This window comes from Oncorhynchus mykiss, chromosome 1, assembly GCF_013265735.2.
Source record: "Oncorhynchus mykiss isolate Arlee chromosome 1, USDA_OmykA_1.1, whole genome shotgun sequence".
Classification (NCBI taxonomy): Eukaryota; Metazoa; Chordata; class Actinopteri; order Salmoniformes; family Salmonidae; genus Oncorhynchus; species Oncorhynchus mykiss.
Genome location: NC_048565.1, coordinates 14,411,355 through 14,435,104, shown reverse-complemented (window position 1 = coordinate 14,435,104; position 23,750 = coordinate 14,411,355). Strand labels below are relative to the sequence as shown.

The 23,750-nt window shown below is 42.5% G+C and overlaps 1 protein-coding gene across 4 annotated transcripts in view; it reads right to left on the bottom strand.

Moving 5' to 3' along the window:
* The window catches only part of LOC110486505 (rab GTPase-activating protein 1-like), a 145,304-nt gene that overhangs the window by 60,744 nt on the left and 60,810 nt on the right, over nucleotides 1-23,750 (bottom strand). For 2 of the 4 annotated variants that reach the window (XM_036947517.1, XM_036947567.1), the window contains exon 14: nucleotides 2,865-2,978. In XM_036947517.1, coding sequence (XP_036803412.1) covers nucleotides 2,865-2,978 — 114 coding nt within the window. Of the gene's footprint in view, nucleotides 1-2,864; nucleotides 2,979-3,106; nucleotides 3,405-5,337; nucleotides 5,358-23,750 lie in introns of those variants that run through there. The other 2 variants (XM_036947684.1, XM_036947621.1) reach the window with 2 other exon arrangements.

The window sequence follows — 23,750 nt, the reverse complement described above, 5'->3', positions numbered from 1 at the left end:
AATCTTGGTTTAATCAGACCAGAGAATCTTGTTTCTCATGGTCAGAGTTCTTTAGGTGCCTTTTGGCAAACTCCAAGAGGGCTGTCATGTGCCTTTTACTCAGGAGTGGCATCCGTCTGGCCACTCTCCCATAAAGGTCTGATTGGTGGAGTGCTGCAGAGATGGGAGAACCTTCCAGAAGGACAACCACAGAGGAACTCTGGAGCTCTGTCAGAGTGAACATCAGGTTCTTGGTCACCTCGCTGACCAAGGCCCTTCTCCCCCGATTGACCAGCTTGGCCGGGTGGCCATCTCTAGGAAGAGTTTTGGTGGTTCCAAACTTCTTCCATTTAAGAATGATGGAGGCCACTGTAGTCTTGAGGACCTTCAATGCAGCAGACATTTTTTGGTACCCTTCCCCAGATCTGTGCCTCGACACAATCCTGTCTCGGGGGCGCTACAGACAATTCCTTCAACCTCATGACTTGTTTGTTTTTTTCCCCAACTATGGGACCATATATGTGGATAGGTGTGTGCCTTTCCAAATCAAATGAATTTATCACAGGTGGACTCCAATCAAGTCTCATAACAAAAGGGTCTGAATACTTATGTAAATAAGAAATTACTGTTTTTTATTTTATACTTTTTTTTTGCCAACATTTCTAAAAACCTGTTTTCGCTTTGTCATTATGGGGTATTCTGTGTAGATTGATACAGATTTATATTTATTTAGTCCATTTTAGAATAAGGCTGTAATGTAACAAAATGTGGAAAAAGTCAAGGGGTCTGAAAAACTTTCAGAATGCATTGTACACTTCACGTCTCAAATGACACACTACTCTGCATAATACCACAGATAAAACAACAAGACAGATATTTCACTGGATGTATAAATGTGAAGCACCCGGTTGGCATTGTCACTTACTACCAAATATGGTAGTGAGAGGAAGCCCACGATGACTAATTTGTTCCCATTGGAAACGACAAGCTGTAGTCCATCTTGGTTTAGTTACAAAATCTTTGATAATACTGTGCTACTTTTGACCAGAGCCTTGTGCCCTACTACTTCAAACGTCACTGGAACCTTCTGTCCCGAGGACCTACTGAACAATGTCATAAGCAGGACATAATTGATGACAATTAATGACATGACTGGCTACGTGATGAATTATCTTATTAATTCACACCATCAGCGTATACAGGGTTTTCATTAGCTGGCATCAGGTCGTTTCTAGGGACTTGGTTCTGGGTGCAAAGATGAGCTTGATTGTTTATGACATAATTATTGGTGTTAAATGTTAACCTTAAAGTGGATTAAAATAAAAATCCACAGTTGACTATAACATTACATACATATTATAAACAGTATATTATGTCAATGAGTCTTGATTGCTGTAACATTCTCCACAGTTTAAAACAGAAATGAAATATGTTTTTCTATGTGTTTCCACCTGGAATACAGAGGGAAGTGTAATTGAGGAGCTATACTCTGCCTGGCTGTCTTGAGAGTAAGAGACGTTTGATGGAGTGTTGCCAATCAGCCCGCTCTGCCACGGTTAGACAGATGTACAGTGCTAGCTGGATGGGGGTCTGGGATAGATGACATTCCTATTTGTCAGCCGGGACAGATTAACTGTGGCTGGCTGTTGTGTGTAATGATTATCATTTGGAGCACAACCAATACCGTGGTTGAGAATGGTGGAGAATTTGACCTAATATTGTGGTCCTTTGTAGATCAGTTGGTAGAGCATAGCTGTTGTAATGTCAGGGTAGTGGGTTTGAATCCTGGCACCACCCAAACACATCAAATGGATGCACGCATGACTTTGGACAAAAGCCCCTGCTAAAAGTAAATATGATTTATATTACATTACAGTTTCCTCCTCTTCTGGGCCCGTATTCACAGAGTCTCAGAGTAGGAGATCTGATCTGGGATCAGTTTTTGCCTTTTAGATAGTAATTATTCAAATTATTATTAGGTACAGGGGGATGTTTCTCTGGATGTTTTTTTAGGCTGGTCCTGACACAATTCCTTCACAAGGACAATGCATGACAAAAAGCATTGTAGGAATAGAATAGGAGATAAAAGTGCATGTCTCTTCAGGAACTAACCAACCCTATCAACAGGCAATCTACATGTATTTGCATACAAATGAAAGCCTGGTGCTAAACTGACATAGTTGGTAAGTTAAGACACTTTGTGTGTGTGTGTGTGTGTGTGTGTGTGTGTGTGCGTGCGTGCGCCTTTCACCACAGCATTCTTCTGTGTTCTCTGAATTACCAGATGAAAGAAAATGTAGCATCGTTCTGGATTCATACCTTATCTATATTCTATTTGAGTTACATGTTTTAAAACTAAAAGCTTATGTGTTGGTTTTGAGCAAGATACAAAGTTAGCTATTGTATCGGTGTGCATCCTAACATGTTACTATGGCAACTTGGTGTGTGTAGAGTATTGTGTGGTTTGTGTTAGCTTGTACGTTTCTGTTCAGAGTACTTTTCTGTGCATTATGTCTTCATCATACAAGGTAAGCTTTTAGCTGCTCCCGCAAGTCATCTAACAATAGTTTTAGTGATACAGAAACACCAATTAATTCTGACAGCTACACTCTACGCGTTACTTTGGACACTGAAGCTAAAACTATTTAACTTTGATCTTTACTTTTGGGGTTGAGATCAAACGTTTCATATGAAGCGACAGTACAGAATGTCACTTTTAATTTGAGGGTTTTTTCATACATACAAATTAAAAACAATTCATCTCAAATCCAAACTGCTAGAGTATAGAGCCAAATTAAAAGTTTTAGCTTCACCGTCCAAATAAATAGGTAGGGAGTGTACATGCTTTCATAAACGTCGATCACCAGTGTGTCATCCATCCGTACCTTACAGATCTTGTAGAGGGAGTCCTGTCCGTCTCCGTCCGTGTCTTTGAAGTAGTCGTGAGCGGGGAAGGTGCGGTGGATGTCTCTGGTGATCACTCCGTCCTGAGCAGAGTCCTGCAACACAAAACAAGGGCTGTGTAAGACATATGTGACTGTTTTACTCTATATACAAATTCAACTATAAATATGAAATGTGATTCTGTGTGAACACACCACTATACTGTGTACATAAAGGCACGTACGAACAAGATCATTTCCAACAGACTCTAAATAGCTATTCCAGTGTTTCAATACCTACAAGCAACACAACCTATAGTCAGAGAGAAATGTATAATTGGACATTTTATCAATACCCCATACAACTTCACTAAACATGCTGGCATTATTCAAATAGCTATAGTATGCCCAAGGAAACATATTCAGAGAAACAACGCCACCCAACATGTTTAAGTCAGTAGACTAGAGAGAGACAGAGAGAGAGAGAGAGAGAGACAGACAAAGCCCAGAAGGAGAAAGAAAATGATATTTTCTGGTTTTCAGAGCATATTCTGTGTGAGCGCATGGTGATGTCCCATTCCACTCAGCTGCTGCCTGGGCTTTCTAATCTGCAGCACAGCACTTCCTCCAGGATGACTGGCAGCCTGGCATTCTCACACTAACAACTGTGAGCTGCAGATAAAACAGGACCCGGCACCCTGACGGCTCTGACTGGTGTGTGTGTGTGTGTGTGTGTGTGTGTGTGTGTGTGTGAGAGAGAGAATGAGTGAGAGTGACAGCATGCGCGATAGAAAGTGAAAATACACTGTCGTTCTCATTTGGTCTCTTTCTAGTTCACGTGTATCACAGAAGAGGAACTGCCAGCCTTTGCGAGTTTGAGAGGCGCACGAGTAAAAACAAAATGCACCAAAGTAGATGACACTCAATTGTGTATAATGGGGTTAATTGTGTGCAATGGAGTCTGGCATGAGCATCAACACACAGGCTAACATGTCATTCAGCTCACATTAGGTGGAAGTTGACCTTGACTACAGGTCTACAGCCGAATAAAGGGGGGGGGAGGGGGAGAATGAGAGACAGAGAGAGATAAATAGATATACACTGAGTGTACAAAACATTAAGAACACCTGCTCTTTCCGTGACAGACTGACCAGGTGAATACAGGTGAAAGCTATGATCCCTTATTGATGTCACTTGTTAAATCCACTTCAATCAGTGTAGATGAAGGGGAGGAGACAGATTAAAGAAGGATTTAATTGAGACATGGATCGTGTATACAGTGGGACAAAAAAGTATTTAGTCAGCCACCAATTGTGCAAGTTCTCCCACTTAAAAAGATGAGAGGCCTGTAATTTTCATCATAGTATACCTATGATGAAAATTACAGGCCTCTCTCATATTTTTAAGTGGGAGACCTTGCACAATTGGTGGCTGACAATACTTTTTTGCCCCACTATATATGCCATTCAGAGGGTAAATGCCTTTGAACGGGGTATGGTAGTAGGTGCCAGGCGCACCAGTTTGTGTCAAGAACTGCAACGCTGCTGGCTTTTTCAAGCTCAACAATTTCCAGTGTGTATTAAGAATGGTCCCCCACCCAAAGGACATCCAGCCAACTTGACAACTTTGGGAAGCATTGGAGTCAACATGGGCTAGCATCCCTGTGGAACGCTTTCGACATCTTGTAGAGTCCATACCCTGATGAATTGAAGCTGTACTGAAGGAAAAGTTGGGGGGGCTTTATACAGCCGTATAAAGCTGTATTCTAAAACATTATATAACAGCTCATACATGTTTATAAAGCATTATACAGTACCGTCAGGTTTTAAGTAAAGTGTTGCTCAAATATCATACTGAAATAACAGATATGTGCAACAGCAGTGTCCATCTCATAGAGGACTGGGTTAGAACACACTACTATGACATAGGCCTTGTTTTGTTATGATTCTGTCCAGCTAATACTAATTAGATGTGCGTAGCTAGTAGCCAATAGCCTAAGAACAGCTTAGGGAGCAACGGATTCATTTAAGGCAGCAAACAACAGACCGTTGAAGGGTTTGACTGTGGCTGCTGCTGCCAGCTTGGCACATGACAACCTGTAATGCTTAACGAGATTGGAAACGAGGTGGTACGACACACAACGCATTACGGGTGGGTTGGAACTAACCGTTTTATATTCATCCATTACTAGAGCAAAAGCCATGGATGTTTCTTAGTGCAATGTGTCTTGGCATTTCTTGAGAATATGAAGATAAAAGTATAACAATACCATAGATACCAGCATGAACATGTACACACATACTCTCTGAACAGTCCCCCTTTCCACAACACTCTAACCAGTCTAATAATTAATAAAAAGCGCAGTACCATGGCAACATCAATCTGGGTCTGGAGGAATCTCGTTGACAGGGCCAGTTGTAAACAGTTTGATTAAATGAACGGCACGTCACTACTAATTTAAGGCGCCATTAGTCACCTAAAGCCAGTAAATAAGGCTAGGTCTCCTCTCTACTTCTTCAGATGAGCCAGTTCTCTGATACAATGTCCTTGGCGTCTCTGCTCCGTGCCACTGGCTTGTTGTCACACTGCACTCAAAGCAACAGAGATGAAAAGGGAGAGAAGGCAGAATGTATGAGCAAGGATTTGTGTGAAAGAAAATTACAGTGGGTTAAAAGGTAATAACCCAAGACATTACTTATAACAGGGGAGGTTAGCATGTCTTGGGGGGTATGATATTTGACACTCACCTTCTCACTCATCATTATTTGCGATTCATTCAGGATTATGTGCAATAATGGTAGCATCCACATTACTGTAGAAGTAATATGGGACAACGCATTAAAACTTATGACTACTATATTTATAAGAATCTTTAAAAAGGTGTCAATAATTTCAACCACTACCTTATTGAGAAGAATTGTTGTTCAACAAAATCTCTGAGCAATAAAATAATTTCCCCATTTATTTGAGCATACAATACAGCTCAGTATTTGAATGTTTTATTTTATACAGTCATTATTGCTCATCTTTAGCAAGGGTGTCAATTTCAGAACCCTCTAATCACTCTGATATCAATACAAATGTAATCTAATGAAAAACACACATTTCTATAGGCTATGCAATAGCGTGAGAAAAAGTGATGGGCTCTACTAAAAAGAGGAGAATTCCATCAGCGTACTATAGTAGGCTAGGCCTACTATATTTATTTCTCACCTTTCCTAATATTAAGCACATTGCTTATATTTACAACAGGACAATAGCCTACCTGGCTGGCATGAAATTAACCACGCAAAAAGTGTCTCCAATTTTAATTTAAGTGCATAGATTACATGTTTTCCCGCTGCCAGGTACACAATAATGGTCCATTCTAAATCAAAACAAATCTCACACATTTTATTTATTATATGTAAAGACAAGATTAAATCAAGAATAGTCTGATGGGTGACAATATTAGCCTTTTACTTAATGCAACCAAATACTAATTGAGTGCATGTAAACTTCTGACCCACTGGGAATGTGATCAAATAAATAAAAGCTGAAATAAATAATTCTCGATACTATTATTCTGACATTTCACATTCTTAAAATAAAGTGGTGCTACTAACTGACCTAAGACAGGGAATTTTTACTAGGATTAAATGTCAGGAATTGTGAAAAACTGAGTTTAAATGTATTTGGCTAAGGTGTATGTAAACTTCAGACTGTAACTGTATATTCTCACTTGTGAATGATGCCCAGCATAAGAAACAATGCCTTTTTTTGCGCCTTTTTCGAATCATAGTCCCATAGGCCTATATGTTTTAATAAGGTTAGTACCACAACTCATGTAGCCTAGCCCATAGGCCTATATGTTTTAATAAGGTTAGTATCACACCTCATGTAGCCTAGCCCATAGGCCTATATGTTTTAATAAGGTTAGTATCACACCTCATGTAGCCTAGCCCATAGGCCTATATGTTTTAAAAAGGTTAGTATCACACCTCATGTAGCCTAGCCCATAGGCCTATATGTTTTAATAAGGTTAGTATCACAACTCATGTAGCCTAGCCCATAGGCCTATATGTTTTAATAAGGTTAGTATCACACCTCATGTAGCCTAGCCCATAGGCCTATATGTTTTAATAAGGTTAGTATCACACCTCATGTAGCCTAGCCCATAGGCCTATATGTTTTAATAAGGTTAGTATCACACCTCATGTAGCCTAGCCCATAGGCCTATATGTTTTAATAAGGTTAGTATCACACCTCATGTAGCCTAGCCCTTAGGCCTATATGTTTTGATAAGGTTCGTATCACAACTAAAGTGGCTAAACTAACTTTTGATAATGGTGTTTTCCACTAATTGAATATTTGTGCTTATAGCTTATAATGTTAAGAAATAGTCTAATAGTTTATCAACATTTTAAACTAAATGTTCAGATCTGTTGTGTCAGCCACATTGCATCCCTCAAGTGTCCCAGACTATGTTTGGAATATGTATTTCTCACACAGAATAGGTTAACTTTTGTACTATGGGGGATAGTAGAATGACATAGGCTAGTGCTTTTGCTGTTTGTTAGGCCTACACATCTTGTTGGCTGACGAAAAGTAATTGTGGACCGTTCTTCCAATATCTTCAATATACAACTTGGAATTGGATAAGGATGTACGCAGTTTGGTTCCCCGATGCGTCTGTCTTCACTTGTAGCCTGTGAGAAAGACCTAATCACGGGCACAGCACTCAGGGAGAAGGTCGCAAAAGGCATGGATTTTTTTTAGGTGCATTACGGCCACACAAAGGGGATGCTGCTGTGAAATTCTAGGCATTATCAAGTGCTTGTCAAATTGTGAATGAGAGATTGATGTATTGTGTACAGCCTGCGCAAAAAAAAAAAAAAAGCAGAGCTCATGGCTTTCAAGCTACTTTTTCCCAAATCATCATTAGAGTTGAATCATGCAGCCTTACAACGTATTAAAAATCAAAATATATAGCCCAACGTTTGTAGAACTTAAGTCACATTAATCTCTCTAAATTAAGCATAAAGGAATACCTAGTTCTCAACACAGAATAGCCGTATGTACGCACTCCCTCAAATCGTTTGGAGAAAATATCCTTTCTATTTTATTCAGCTTAGTTCAATTGTATTCTTCATACTATAAAATAATGTCATGGAATTCTAAGCAAATCTTGTCCGCTAAATGAACTAGTGTATCCCAAAGCCATTTGGCATAGCCAGATCAGGACAACAGAGTATGCTATTCTGTTCTTCTGAAATACACTACATTTTCTTCAAATCATGCTTCTTTAGACCTGTCTAAAATAAATCATGTATTTATTGTGAAGGTGTAGGCTATATTACATGGATTTACTGTGAAGGTGTAGGCTATATTAAATGGATTTACTGTGAAGGTGTAGGCTATATTAAATTGATTTATTGTGAAGGTGTAGGCAGGGTAGCCTAGTGGTTAGAGAGTTGGACTAGTAACCAAAAGGTTGCAAGTTCAAATCCCCGAGCTGACAAGGTACAAATCTGTCGTTCTGCCCCTGAACAGGCAGTTAACCCAGGCCGTCATTGAAAATAAGAATTTGTTCTTAACTGACTAGTTAAATTAAAATAAAATTGTGTGACTGTTAATTCTCAGAGATCATATTACATGGATTCATTGTGAAGGTGTAGGCTATATTACATGGATTCATTGTGAAGGTGTAGGCTATATTACATGGATTTACTGTGAAGGTGTAGGCTATATTACATGGATTCATTGTGATGGTGTAGGCTATATTACATGGATTTACTGTGAAGGTGTAGGCTATATTACATGGATTCATTGTGATGGTGTAGGCTATATTACATGGATTCATTGTGATGGTGTAGGCTATATTACATGGATTCATTGTGAAGGTGTAGGCTATATTACATGGATTCATTGTGATGGTGTAGGCTATATTACATGGATTCATTGTGAAGGTGTAGGCTATATTACATGGATTCATTGTGATGGTGTAGGCTATATAACATGGATTCATTGTGATGGTGTAGGCTATATTACATGGATTCATTGTGAAGGTGTAGGCTATATTACATGGATTCATTGTGATGGTGTAGGCTATATTACATGGATTCATTGTGAAGGTGTAGGCTATATTACATGGATTCATTGTGATGGTGTAGGCTATATTACATGGATTCATTGTGATGGTGTAGGCTATATTACATGGATTCATTAGACGTTTTAAAATGTAGGTGTTCCAAAAGGTCTGCATCAGTGGCTTGTGTGGAAGACAGGAGATGCTACATGTGTTTGTTAATTAACAGTCAATGAGACCGACAGCTTGATAATCACAGGCTGAGGAAATGTGGTGACCGCCACAACCCTACTCCAGACCCACTACCATCATGCTACTGTACTGGATGGTGACAGTAGGAACATTATGTGGGCATGGGGTGATCTAGATTTACCAGGGTCTCAAAGACCATCCTCGACAATACAATCTTATCATAAAGAAACCATTCATGAATCTCTCTCTCTCCACACACACACACACCCTTCCACTCCCTCATCATAACATGTCATGGAAACATTGTCCCACCAGGTCAGAATCCTCATGAACCACAGCATGTTATGATACATAATATAATACATATGCAGGGATTCAACAAAACAACTGAAGCAGGATAAGGTCAGAGTGTAGTGTGTGTGTGTGTGTGTGTGGGGGGGGGGGGGGGGTAAAAACAGTGAAAGAAAAACAGAAAGAGAAACAATAAGGAGAGAGTTATTCTATGCAGCTTGGGGGCCTGTTGGCAGACAAGGCATTACTCTTCCCCGCGAGCAACACAGGCAGGTAACCCATTTAGCACCCCAAAATAAAGTGATGATTTTGCCAAGTCAAGCTAACACTCCCACACCCATCGCCTCATTCCCTAACAAGCTCACTCTGCAACCAGAGCTGGTGGTAACTAAGTCACTCCGGTGCAAACCTTGAATGCCGCTCACACCTCGGGCAAGATGCACCGGGGAATTGGGTAGTACACAGCCGGGTATACTGAGGTCAGCACCAGTAACTGGAGATGCTGATACTAATAGTGTTTGAAAAAGGTGTTATACACGAGATAAAGGCTGGAAATTATACTCAACTCAAACACCATTACACTGAATTAAATAAATACGAGTCAAATGCTGCCCCGAGGAGGGCTGGGTTGTGTGTTTGGAAAGAACAGTCATCTAAGCTGCAATCCAGGCACAGTCCCTAGTTAATAGTGCAATGGATCGGATCTTGCTCTGCCCCACTGTCTAGCCATCTCTCTCTCACTCCATTTGTCCTTCTCTCTCTTTCTGTGTGTAAGAAAATGGCTCTCATATGTGGCGGTGTCGTAAAGCCCATGGTTCCTGACAAATAGGCTCCATACATAAGCAGAGGGAATACAAATGGTCATTTAGTCACAAACATCTGTGAAGGAAGCATGCCTCAGTCAAACAAGCGAAGAAGAATCAGAGCGAGGGGGGGGTCAATATGCGATGCCGCATGTCCTCTCACTGTCATTCATTTTACAGGCATAATTACTAAGGCTAATTCAAAGCTAGTCTGACTTGGAGTTTTCTATACGGGTTGACGGATCGAGCCCAGCTGTTTGTGTTGGCCAAGGCCCAGTCAACAAGCTACTGCTGGACCCTGTCAGAAGAGAAAGACAAAACCGATGACCTTCAAGCCCATTGATCTGAGGTGGGCTCACCTCTGCGGCACACCAGTGGATCACTTAAAGCCCTGCTGGAAGGTTCCACACAGGCTGGTTGTGGATCTGTGTTGCTATGCTATCGTCTGGTCTAATCCATCTCTCTGGAAAACTGTTGCAGTTATTGCACGATTGTTCTATTCCTGCACTAGCACGTGTGTTTCCGCTAAGCAAAGGCTTGATGATTGGTTGACGAGGTGAATCAGGTGTTCTAGTGCTGGTATCAAACAAAAAGGTCCAACGGCTGTTGTCAAACTGTTGAATAGGTACTCCTCAGAGTAAATAGGAGATTATTTACTTGACCATGAACATACTTACATCAGGCCACAGGGGACCATCAAAGCCTTGGTCGAGCAGACCCTTAAACAAGGTTTATGTAATGAGGGTTTCAGACGCCCCTGCTGGGGTGCAGTGATGCTTCTCTAAACTTCTGAGCTGGGGCTGCGTGTGGACTGAGACGCAGACAGGAGAAGAAGCAGTCAGAGCCCATTAAGCCCAACCTGACAGCCAGTCCAATCAGTGTGGAGCGAGATCCCGGCTGACAAGTGATGCTAGCATCCTGTCGAGAGACTCAGAGATAGCCACAGTAAGCCAGACAGCTAGCTGCATTGTGCTTATGGAGACAGATCCCCTTACTCTGGGCTGATGTGGGTGCACTGCACATTAGACACAGCAAAAGTTGATCCAAAAGTTCCTGGGTAGCCAGCTGGGTATTAAGAAATATGTGCATCCAGTTATCAGAGAAGTTGCAATGAGCAAGTGTGACTAACTTGTCCTGCCTATTTGTGAACGCTTTGGAACGAAATGGCCTGACACACTGCTGATGGGTGCAGTTACATATGTCCCACTTAACACACAAAGCATGCTTCTAGAACTATTCAGAAAGTTCTCAGTACTGTTGTATCCTATGGTGTATCGAATAGAACATTGCCGGGAGTCTCTTGTAGCCTGGTCGAGGACGAGAGTATGACTGAGGCAGACAGATGGGCATGTCTTCACCCATCCTCACACCCGGCTGAGTGGAACAGCCCTGTCACCAGCAGACCACCCTGCTGCGGCATGACCCAGATCGCAGGGGGATGCCAAAGTGCTCATCACAACCACCCCCCCGATTGAGAGCGAGCGAAGTCGGTGTAGTGCACCACGCTGGATAGCAGCGCCTCAGATGAACAGGCAGCATGGTGTGTCAGAGAGCATCTCTGTCTGGGGACTAAACCTTGGCACGCCTCCAGGGAAAGTTCTCCTGGGTCAAAATCTGAAAGGAGTGGTTGGATTGGAAACCGCCATGGAAGTCATGAGGTACAGTCAAATGCATTACCATCACAATGAGTGGCACAGCCAGAAGTTAAAACGTTAATATCAAGTGTCTATGTTCTCCCATTCTCACTTATTTACTCCCGTCCCCTCAGTTCATCAACTGTCCCTTCAGGGGTTGTCTCTCAAAAAAAGGTGTGAAACAAAGGTGTCCCATTTTCTTTCCCCACTATAAAGGCTGGCAACGCTGATATCACACTGGGCAAAAACTTTCCACGTCATTTAAACAAGAACGATAAATGTGATGACGTTGAATGAACCAGAAAAAAGGATTGGATTTGCAAAAAGCCATCAACACAAGGGAATTGTTTTTTCCCCCACCAATCTCAACCCAATTAAACAAATATATATTTAACACTGAATTCAACCAAATGTACAGTACCATTCAAAGTTTGGACATACATACTACAATGTAGAAAATAGTAGAAATAAAATAAAAACCCTGGAATAAGTAGGTGTCCAAACGTTTGACTGGTAATGAGTAACTTAATGAGCTGGATTGCTTGTCTTTCCAATTAGTTATTTTTTGTTTGTGCACATTATATTACTTCTATGGAAATTCTCTAGTACTTGTGCTAAGTTTGTTAGCATTTTGGTAATAGATGCCCAATGGTCATTTTTGCACTTTTATGGCCCACTTGTGTACTAAGCCAGTAATACCGTAAATCTTGTTTTCATATATATATATATATATATATATAAATGAGAGAGAGAGAGAGAGAGAGAGAGAGAGAGAGAGAGAGAGAGAGACAGGTAAAGTGAGGTTACTATGAAGAATAACAAATATATTTTGATTTGTTTAACACTTTTTTGGTTACTACATGATTCCAAATGTGTTATTTCATAGTTTTGATGTCTCCACTATTATTCTACAATGTAGAAAATAGTCAAAATAAAATAAAGCGAGAGACGGGTAGAGAGAGAGACAGAGAGAGAGAGACAGGTAGAGAGAGAGAGACAAGTAGAGAGAGACAGACAGGTAGAGAGAGAGACAGGTAAGAGAGCGAGAGAGACAGGTAGAGAGACCTGTCTCTCTCTCTACCTGTCTCTCTCTCTACCTGTCTGTCTGTCTCTTTCTACCTGACTCTCTCTTTCTCTCTACCTGTCTCTTTCTACCTGTCTCTCTCTCTACCTGTCTCTCTCTCTCTCTACCCGTCTCTCTCTCTCTCTCTCTACCCGTCTCTCTCTCTCTACCCGTCTCTCTCTCTCTCTCTCTCTGTCAGTCTCTCTCTCTCTCTCGCAACCCGTCTCTCTCTCTCTACCCGTGTCTCTCTCTCTACCCGTGTCTCTCTCTCTACCCGTGTCTCTCTCTCTCTAACCGTCTCTCTCTCTACCCGTCTCGCTCTCTCTACCCGTCTTTCTCTCTCTACCCGTCTCTCTCTCTCTACCCGTGTCTCTCTCTCTCTCTCTACCCGTGTCTCTCTCTCTCTACCCGTCTCTCTCTCTCTCTCTCTCTCTCTACCCATCTCTCTCTCTCTCTACCCATCTCTCTCTCTCTCTCTCTACCCACCCGTCTCTCTCTCTACCCGTCTCTCTCGCTCTACCCGTCTCTCTCTCTCTCTCTACCCGTCTCTCTCTCTCTACCCGTCTCTCTCTCTCTACCCGTCTCTCTGTCTCTCTACCCGTCTCTCTCTCTCTCTACCCGTCTCTTTCTCTCGCTACCCGTCTCTTTCTCTCTCTACCCGTCTCTTTCTCTCTCTACCCATCGGGCCCTCATACCACCCTCATGGAGTCTGTTTCTGACCGTTTGAGCAGACACATGCACATTTGTGGCCTGCTGGAGGTCATTTTGCAGGGCTCTGGCAGTGCTCCTCCTGCTCCTCCTTGCTCCTCCTCCTACGGCCTCCTCCACGTCTCCTGATGTACTGGCCTGTCTCCTGGTAGCACCTCCATGCTCTGGACACTATGTTGACAGACACAGCTAATCTTCTTGCCACAGCTCGCATTGATGTGCCATCCTGGATGAGCTATACTACCTGAGCCCCTTGTGTGGGTTGTAGACTCCGTCTCATGCTACCAATAGAGTGAAAGCACCGCCAGTATTCAAAAGTGACCAAAACATCAGCCAGGAAGCATAGGAACTGAGAAGTGGTCTGTGGTCACCACCTGTAGAACCACTCCTTTATTGGGGGTGTCTTGCTAAATGCCTATAATTTCCACCTGTTGTCTATTCCATTTGCACAACAGCATGTGAAATTTATTGTCAATCAGTGTTGCTTCCTAGGTGGAGTTTGATTTCACAGACGTGTGATTGACTTGGAGTTACATTGTGTTGTTTAACTGTTCCCTTTATTTTTTGAGCAGTGTATATACAGACTATATACAGAAATATATATGTATATATATGACATTTGTAATGTCTTTATTGTTTTGAAACTTCTGTATGTGTAATGTTTACTGTTAATTTTTGTTTATTTCACTTTTGTATATTATCTACCTCACTTGCTTTGGCAATGTTAACACGTTTCCCATGCCAATAAAGCCCCTTGAATTGAATTGACAGAAAGAGAGACAGAGAGCGAGACCCAGACACACAGAGACAGAGAGACAGACGAGACAAAGAGCGAGAGACACAGAGACCCAAACACACAGAGACAGAGAGACAGACAGAGAGGCAGACACAGAGACAGAGAAGAGTAAAGTCAGGTGACTGACAGAAGGAATATTAGTGGGCCTATTTCTTCCTTGGGTAAAATCTAACACTCAAAGCAGCCCATAATTAAAATGGACAAACAGCTGCATTAGCATGATCACACAGTCCAACCTTAGAGGACCAACCAAATAAAAGGTGAGAGGGAGAGATGGAAGTGGGTGAGAGAAGGGGAAAGAGGGGAGAGTGGGAAGGAAAGGTGGGGTGGGGTGCCTTTTAAGCCTTGCCAGAGTAGAGACAGATTAATCTTGTTCATGAATTATGCATGTGTGGCGCTGTGTGTGATCGAGCTGAAGGCCTGTTATTAAGTGTGTCGTGGGGAGAAAACACAGTGCATCTACAGACCTCACAAGCAACCGTCTTGAACACAGTCATTTATAGCATTGAGAGAGAGAGGGTTTGCATTCTTTACTTCTTGGTACTCTGGGCAGTGCCTAAAGAGACAAACCAGACGGCAACACGTGACATCCCTCTTGGCCCACATGAATCTCTGTTTCATTTCTCCCCCAGGCCACCGAAATATATTCTGCTGATATTCAGACGATGGCATTCCGTTTTTAAAATCAGTGACATTTGTCCTATTGTCGTGGCCAGGAATTTTGGGTGATGTCCCTCGGGTGGGACAACATCTGGTCGTCTTGACAGATTGCAAACTCATCTGTCTCCGTGTTGACATTGATGGCCAATGAGTGGCAGTGCATTCAAATTAGTTTGAAACTGCAGGCCCATTCCAAGTCGAGTGCACTTGGCGCCGCTGACTCAGAGTGATGCATGGTGCTGGAGCAGGATTGGAATGTGGCCAGACTGGTGGTACGAGGCACCAGATAAAGTTTTTGTTACGTTACAGCCTTATTCTAAAACTGCAGAAAAAAGGTATAGAATCAATCCACACACACACTACCCCATAATGACAAAGAATTAAAATAAAATAAAAATTTAAACACAGCTTATTTACGTAAGTATTTAGACCCTTCGCAATGAGACACAAAATTGAGCTCAAGTGGATCCTGTTTCCATTGATCATCCTTGAGATGTTTCTACAACTTGAGTCCACCTGTCCTGTGGTAAATTCAATTGAGTGGACATGATCTGTCAATGGTGGGTTCTGTCTATATAATGTCCCACAGTTGACAGTGCATGTCCACTCAATTGAATTTACCACAGGACAGGTGGACTCAGAGCAAGAGCCATGTTCACTCTGACAGAGCTCCAGAGTTCCTCTGTGGAGATTGGAGAAACTTCCAGAAGGACAACCATCTTTGCAGCACTCCACCAATCAGACCTTTATGGTAGAGTGGCCAGACGGAAGCCACTCCTCAGTAAAAAGGCACATGACAGCCCGCTTGGAGTTTGCCAAAAGGCACCTAAAGAACTCTCAGACCATCAGGAACAACATTTTCTGGTCTGATTAAACCAAGATTGAACTCTTTGGCCTGAATTCCAAGTGTCACGTCTGGACGAAATCTGGCATCATCCCTACGGTGAAGCATGGTGGAGAGAGCATCACGCTGTGGGGATGTTTTTCACCCGGGAGGGACTGGGATTGAGGCAAAGATGAACGAAGCAAAGTACAGAGAGATCTTTGATGAAAACCTGCTCCAGAGCACTCAGGACCTCAGACTGGGGCAAAGGTTCCCCTTCCAACAGGACAACGACCCTGCCAGAGGCCAGACTTGAACATCACTGGAGAGAACTGAACATAGAGGTGCAGCGACGCTCCCCATCCAACCTGACAGGTTGAGGATCTGTAGAGAGGAATGGGAGAAACTCCCCAGATACAGGTATGCCAAGCTTGTAGCGTCATACCCAAGAAGACTCCAGGCTGTAATCGCTGCCAACAGTGCTTTAGCAAGGTATGGAGTAAAGGCTCTGAATACTTGCGTAAATGTGGACCCGACCCTGACAAGAGGGGAAAGTTTGTATTTTGGACCCGGACCCGCTCAGGACCCGGGTCGAGTCTCGGATAGACCTCTAGTTTGTATCATTGTGGTAGAAAGAGCAACTTGAGTCAGAGCAGATTAAAGACCAGGATTGCGCATTACGTCCAAACAAACTCTCATCACCGTCTTTCCTGCTGAACCCTTCATAAGAGACAGGCTGCAGACCCTCTGCGGTACATCTGTATGAATGTTCAAGATAGGACAACATATTAAATGGCCGTAACACTCTCCACTCCATTGTATCTTTCTTGGAGTTATATTTACTGTGTATAGCAGACAATCATCCTCCAAATAAACGCTTCCATGAATGAATAACAACCCAGCTATTTCTGAGCGGCACAAATACGCATGTTAATTGCGCCCTATTTTTAAACTTCAAATAAACTCTCAAAAACCTCTTTCCTTGCAGAGTGCGGTTCAGAGTTGCCATAGCTACCCTTCAGTCTTGGGCTTCTGTAAGGAAGCGCTGGAGACCATGCTGAAACGTCGCTGGAGACAGAATGCTGAACCATCAATTCTCCATATTACACATACAGTGCCTTGCGAAAGTATTCGGCCCCCTTGAACTTTGCGACCTTTTGCCACATTTCAGGCTTCAAACATAAAGATATAAAACTGTATTTTTTTGTGAAGAATCAACAACAAGTGGGACACAATCATGAAGTGGAACGACATTTATTGGATATTTCAAACTTTTTTAACAAATCAAAAACTGAAAAATTGGGCGTGCAAAATTATTCAGCCCCTTTACTTTCAGTGCAGCAAACTCTCTCCAGAAGTTCAGTGAGGATCTCTGAATGATCCAATGTTGACCTAAATGACTAATGATGATAAATACAATCCACCTGTGTGTAATCAAGTCTCCGTATAAATGCACCTGCACTGTGATAGTCTCAGAGGTCCGTTAAAAGCGCAGAGAGCATCATGAAGAACAAGGAACACACCAGGCAGGTCCGAGATACTGTTCTGAAGAAGTTTAAAGCCGGATTTGGATACAAAAATATTTCCCAAGCTTTAATCATCCCAAGGAGCACTGTGCAAGCGATAATATTGAAATGGAAGGAGTATCAGACCACTGCAAATCTACCAAGACCTGGCCGTCCCTCTAAACTTTCAGCTCATACAAGGAGAAGACTGATCAGAGATGGAGCCAAGAGGCCCATGATCACTCTGGATGAACTGCAGAGATCTACAGCTGAGGTGGGAGACTATGTCCATAGGACAACAATCAGTCGTATATTGCACAAATCTGGCCTTTATGGAAGAGTGGCAGGAAGAAAACCATTTCTTAAAGATATCCATAAAAAGTGTTGTTTAAAGTTTGCCACAAGCCACCTGGGACACCAAACATGTGGAAGAAGGTGCTCTGGTCAGATGAAACCAAAATTGAACTTTTTGGCAACAATGCAAAACGTTATGTTTGGCGTAAAAGCAACACAGCTGAACACACCATCCCCACTGTCAAACATGGTGGTGGCAGCATCATGGTTTGGGCCTGCTTTTCTTCAGCAGGGACAGGGAAGATGGTTAAAATTGATGAGAAGATGGATGGAGCCAAATACAGGACCATTCTGGAAGAAAACCTGATGGAGTCTGCAAAAGACCTGAGACTGGAAAGGCGATTTGTCTTCCAACAAGACAATGATCCAAAACATAAAGCAAAATCTACAATGGAATGGTTCAAAAATAAACATATCCAGGTGTTAGAATGGCCAAGTCAAAGTCCAGACCTGAATCCAATCGAGAATCTGTGGAAAGAACTGAAAACTGCTGTTCACAAATGCTCTCCATCCAACCTCACTGAGCTCGAGCTGTTTTGCAAGGAGGAATGGGAAAAAATGTCAGTCTCTCGATGTGCAAAACTGATAGAGACATACCCCAAGCGACTTACAGCTGTAATCGCAGCAAAAGGTGGCGCTACAAAGTATTAACTTAAGGGGGCTGAATAATTTTGCACGCCCAATTTTTCAGTTTTTGATTTGTTAAAAAAGTTTGAAATATCCAATAAATGTCGTTCCACTTCATGATTGTGTCCCACTTGTTGTTGATTCTTCACAAAAAAATACAGTTTTATATCTTTATGTTTGAAGCCTGAAATGTGGCAAAAGGTCGCAAAGTTCAAGGGGGCCGAATACTTTCGCAAGGCACTGTATACAGTAGGTATGCACATGTGCACACACACACACACACACGGCAGCCTTTAGTATAATTGTAGAGATAAAAGTGGAGATCACCCTCTGCTACCTCTCCTCCTTTCTCTGTCACCTACTTTCTTTGCTGGGTGTCATTAGGTGTGAAATGAGTTCTTAAAATAAAATGTATAAAGTGTGTATTCAGAATGGCACCTTATTCCCTATGTAGTGCCTTAGACCAGGGACAATGGTCCAAACTAGTGCACTATATAGGGAATACGGTGCCATTAGGGATGCACCCACAGGCTCCATTTGACCCTTCATGGCACAGCCCCAGTTGTGACCAAACCAAAGCCTACACTGACTGCCGTCTGCAAAGAAAAAGGGGTTTTCGTGCTCAAACAACGAGAGTAGAGATGCAGCCTTGAATTATACAATTAGAAACGCATGCGAATTGTGCACACGTTAGGTAGGATCGCATGAACACACAATCACACGTATCTCCTTGTTTCAGGTACATGTGAGCACTAATCTTCATTCTTAAATGATGTGCTATGCTTAAACACCAAAGGACACAGACACAATTATACAGAATGCGTAGACACTCAGTGACTTGCCAAGCCTTATAAGATCTCTATACAACAAACCCCAGGCAGTGAAACCTACCAGAGGAAGATATTGGCGCAAGCACACACACACAGTGAAACCTACCAGCCAAGTCCAAAAGAGGAAGATACTGTAAGACAAACACAATCTGTGCAGCCAGTGCCTGCAGTCATTATTATTGACGTAACACACACACACACACACACGCTTGTGCATGTTCAGTTGCCCACACACAAACCCAGACAGACCATCCTATTATGTGCTCCAAGGCTGCAGTGAAAGTTCTCTCTTCACTAGAGACCAAAGTCTAGACAAACACGCTGTCGCTCTCCCCAGGGGAGGCGGTTACTGCACTCCTCCAAAGCAGCCACTTGTTGGCTGATTAAACGATGCTAAAAAACTCTGTCAACTCCTTAAGGAGGCGGCCACTGAATTTTCACTCTTCCTCCATCCCCTCTCTCGCTCCCTTTCTTTCGCTCCCTTGGGCCTTCATAACCTGTTTGTTCAGCCTCCTAATGACATTAGTTGGTTATTCCATGGCTGGGGGCTATTTCTGGCCCTGGGACACATGATCCCCCTTGGCTGGGCTTTTCACAGGAAAACAATGGCCAGAGTCAGATGACGCAAGGCTGGCTGGCTTCTGCTAGGGGAGAGCAGTGTGGGGCTGCAAATAGGGGGAAAACACTGCAGATAGGAAACAGTCACACACTCTTTGCCTACGAAAATATGGAAACGTGGGTCGTGTTCAATGAGTCATATACATTGTTTCTCATTTTTGATTGATGTACCTGTACATACTCAAAATACTGGATGCTACACATACAGTCCAGCACACACGATCCCAACTAGCACGATCCCAACTATTCAATACAATTCAATTCAAGGGGCTTTATTGGCATGGGAAACATGTGTTAACATTGCCAAAGCAAGTGAGGTAGATAATATACAACTACCACGATCCCAACCTAACTAATTCCAAAACATTCACGTGTTGATCATCCTCTCTTGGTATCCATGACAACGCAAAGATAATTTTATCTGAACAAATCAGACAGGGTCTTTGATAGATGTGCTCTGTAGCCCTCATCAAAACACCGCCATTCCAATGAAACTAATGACATTAACATAACCAATCACACCATTTGTTGTCCTTTCAACTAAATAAACAGCTACAAAAAAACTCCCAAGAAAACAGTTAAGCTTCTGTATAATAATAGAATACACACTATTTTTCTCTTATCTCCATCTCAGCAGCCTATATTACACTTCTCAATCGTTTCCCTCCCTCAAAATGCCCACCCCTCCCCCTCCTCTCCCCGTCCTCTCCCCCTCCCTCCCCCCTCCCTCCCTCCCTCCCCTCCTCCTCCCTCCCCTCCCTCCCCCCCCAGCAGAAGAGAACTTCTGGAGCTCATCTTCCTCCTTTTCAGCTGGTCTAACAGTGGACACCTGAGAGAGGAGAGGTAGACCACAATGATAAACAATCCCCCTGCTCCATTTCTAACCAGTGAACTCACTGTACCTTGTTTTGTGTGGAGAGGGGAAAAAGAGGGGGAGATGAGACTATTCTGGAGAGAGAAAAAACATGGCCGTGTACGCAACATCACACACACAAAACCCATCTCCGACTGATTCTGTATGTGTTGAAGCCGTTTTGTAGTGAGTATTATATTATGGGGGTGTGGCAAAAGGATAAAGCACGCACTCACAGCCAATTCTAGTCCCTGGTGGTGCTCTAATGCTAACCTGGACAGGACAGCTGTGTGAAAGCGTGTGTGTGTGTGTGTGTGTGTGTATGTGAGAATAAATAGAAAACACAGTTCTTTTCAAGCCAATCTGGGAGACAAAACAGCTAGGGAAAACATCCCCCATTCCCTATGTAAATACCACCGTCGTGACACTGGCCTTACTGACGACGCCTGAGGGCTGCTAATCAACGACATATTACCTAGTGCTGGTCGTATTATCATGTGAAACACTGCCCTGAGGGCCGCGGGCTGCTCGTCTGTCTTGTGGTATTTATAGGTTGTTAATTCATGATTTAATGTAATGTCATTTGTATTAAAAATCAAATAAAGTTTATTGGTCGCGTACACAGATTTGCAGATGTTATCGCAAGTGTGGCAACATTGTGTTCCTATCTCCTACAGTGCAGTAATAGTACCTAGTAATACACAGAATACTAAACAGTCAAATATCAGAACGCGCAAAAGAAGCCCTAAGGAGGCGTTAGTCTGTCCAGGCTTAGTCCACCTGAGGTTTAGCAGTAGGCTGGGTTGGAGTGAAGAACCAGAGGGAATGAAGGAGGGAGAGCGAAAACAAGAGCCTCTCCTATGTCACAATCTATCAATCAATCACTCAATGACCACCACTATACCTCACAAGGCAGTACACATGACCATAGCAACAAAGAATAAGAAATATGGAAATGCAACTACATTGTGTTTACAAATGCTGGATAGCCAATCTCTCTCTCCATAATTTTGTCTCCTATGTTTAGTCTCTCTCCATCGCTCTTTTGCTCTGCCTTTCTCTATTTTTCTAGACTAATGTTTTCTCAGTTTCTCTTTTTCTATGTGTCCATCTCTCTGAGGTTGGCCCCCGCCCTGTGGAGGTGTGGGGATGTGTGCGCGGACGGGGAGCTGAGTGCCTACAGTCAGGCTGGGCACAGGTGCCTGGCAGCTAGGGCTGATACTGAAGGAGGTTGGCATCTGCACTGATACACTGCCGGTGGGGCAGAGCTATATATAATACACACGCTAAATAATTACATATTCTCATCAGGCTAAAAATATCATTGTGTCCCTTATCACCAATAAGCAATTTGGAATCCCTCCCATTCTGGAGAGATACGAACATTACAGCCATATCTGTAACATTGCCGTTCTTCCCTTATCAAGAGCACAGTGTCTAAATAATAACATTGGCCTAAATGGGTTTTCATAAGGGAGGTAGCCACAGTAATACAGATGACATTGTGCTATAGGGGAGATATTCTCAAAGTGTGTCTTTTTTTTCGTACTGTGAGCCTACATTGTAAAAGACAACACAGAAAATGACAGATGATGCAACTGAGACCGAATTAACTATTTGCCAGAATCCACATTTTTTTATAATGGGAAGTTCCCTATACTTCTGGCACACATGCATCCACTACCATACATGCCATTTTTGTGTTGTTGTTTTCTACAAGCTATGTAGTACTCAGCAAAGAGGGCACTAGGAAAATTCCAACCCAGCAACCATAGAGGAGAACACTACCCACTGGGCACAACTTTGTTTCAACGTAATTTGTCAACATATTGTGACTTGGAATTACTGCGTAAAATACATTGGATTTGATAAAAGTAATTAACATAAATTGATGTTTTGAGGGTGACATTTCAACAACAGGATTATGTCATCATGGTAACCTATTTTCAACAGACAGAGCTTATTAAAATGTTAAAATATAAAACTATTTCAGATCTTCAACGTCATATCCACTATCAGAAAAACAACAGGCTGGGCAGCACCTCCTACTGGTGAATGTATACTGTACCTTTGGTCTCCCATCAGGGGTTAATAAGCTCAGCCCTGCTTAGCGTTCAGATTTCTCACCGACTATTACGATTGTGCTATCATGAGACTGATTTCTGAGAGATTTCCACTGAAGAGGTTGTCTTGTATTTGTATACTGTTTTGCCAGTAATTCTGAAAATAGCACACACAAGCCAAAAGTCGTCCCCGAAAATGATGGACTGTGTCACACGCAGCATGTGCCGATATGGGCACCACGTCATTGCTTTCCCTCTGCCTCTCTGCTGAGCCATTAGGCCCGCCCTGAAACCTCACTGGATGACGCTGGTAGGCCTCTTGCTAGCTGTCACACAAAGGTGAGGGGCTAAAGCTCATTGGCTAGAACTCAAATTGCTAGGGGGCTGGCCAACGTGGGGGAAATGTAGGGAAAATGGCACGGCACAGGGTCAAGAAAACAGTCGCTATCAAAACTAGGGATTTCATGGCTAATTGAGGTAAGACCGTAATTCTGCTGACACATTGACCCAGTACCAGTACCCCGTGTATATAGCCTCAATATTGTTATTTGATTTGTTAGTTTTTTTACTTGACTTTAGTTTATTTAGTAAATATTTCCTTAACTCTATTTCTTGAACTGCATTGTTGGTTAAGGGCTTGTAAGTAAGCTAATAACATTTGATTTGAGATGGAGACGTGAATAGAACATAAAATTATAAATGTATAGCCAAACTGGAATTAAAACCAGACAGTCCCTGCCACAGGTGAAACTATAAAAGCAGTAGAAACGGTTCATTTAAAATGTTGATATTTGGTTGCGTTGTCAACCAAACACAATTCAATATTTCTGTTGTAAGACAGCCCTAACTTCAGGCTATTCACCATCTTACAAACTAATGTAACAGTATTTATTCAACCTTAAAATGAGTAAGACATCCATGGCCACAGAGGTTAATATAAATATAAATCACTTATGTAAACCTAGAAAGCATGCATGTTGAAGATTGCAGGTCAGTGGAGAT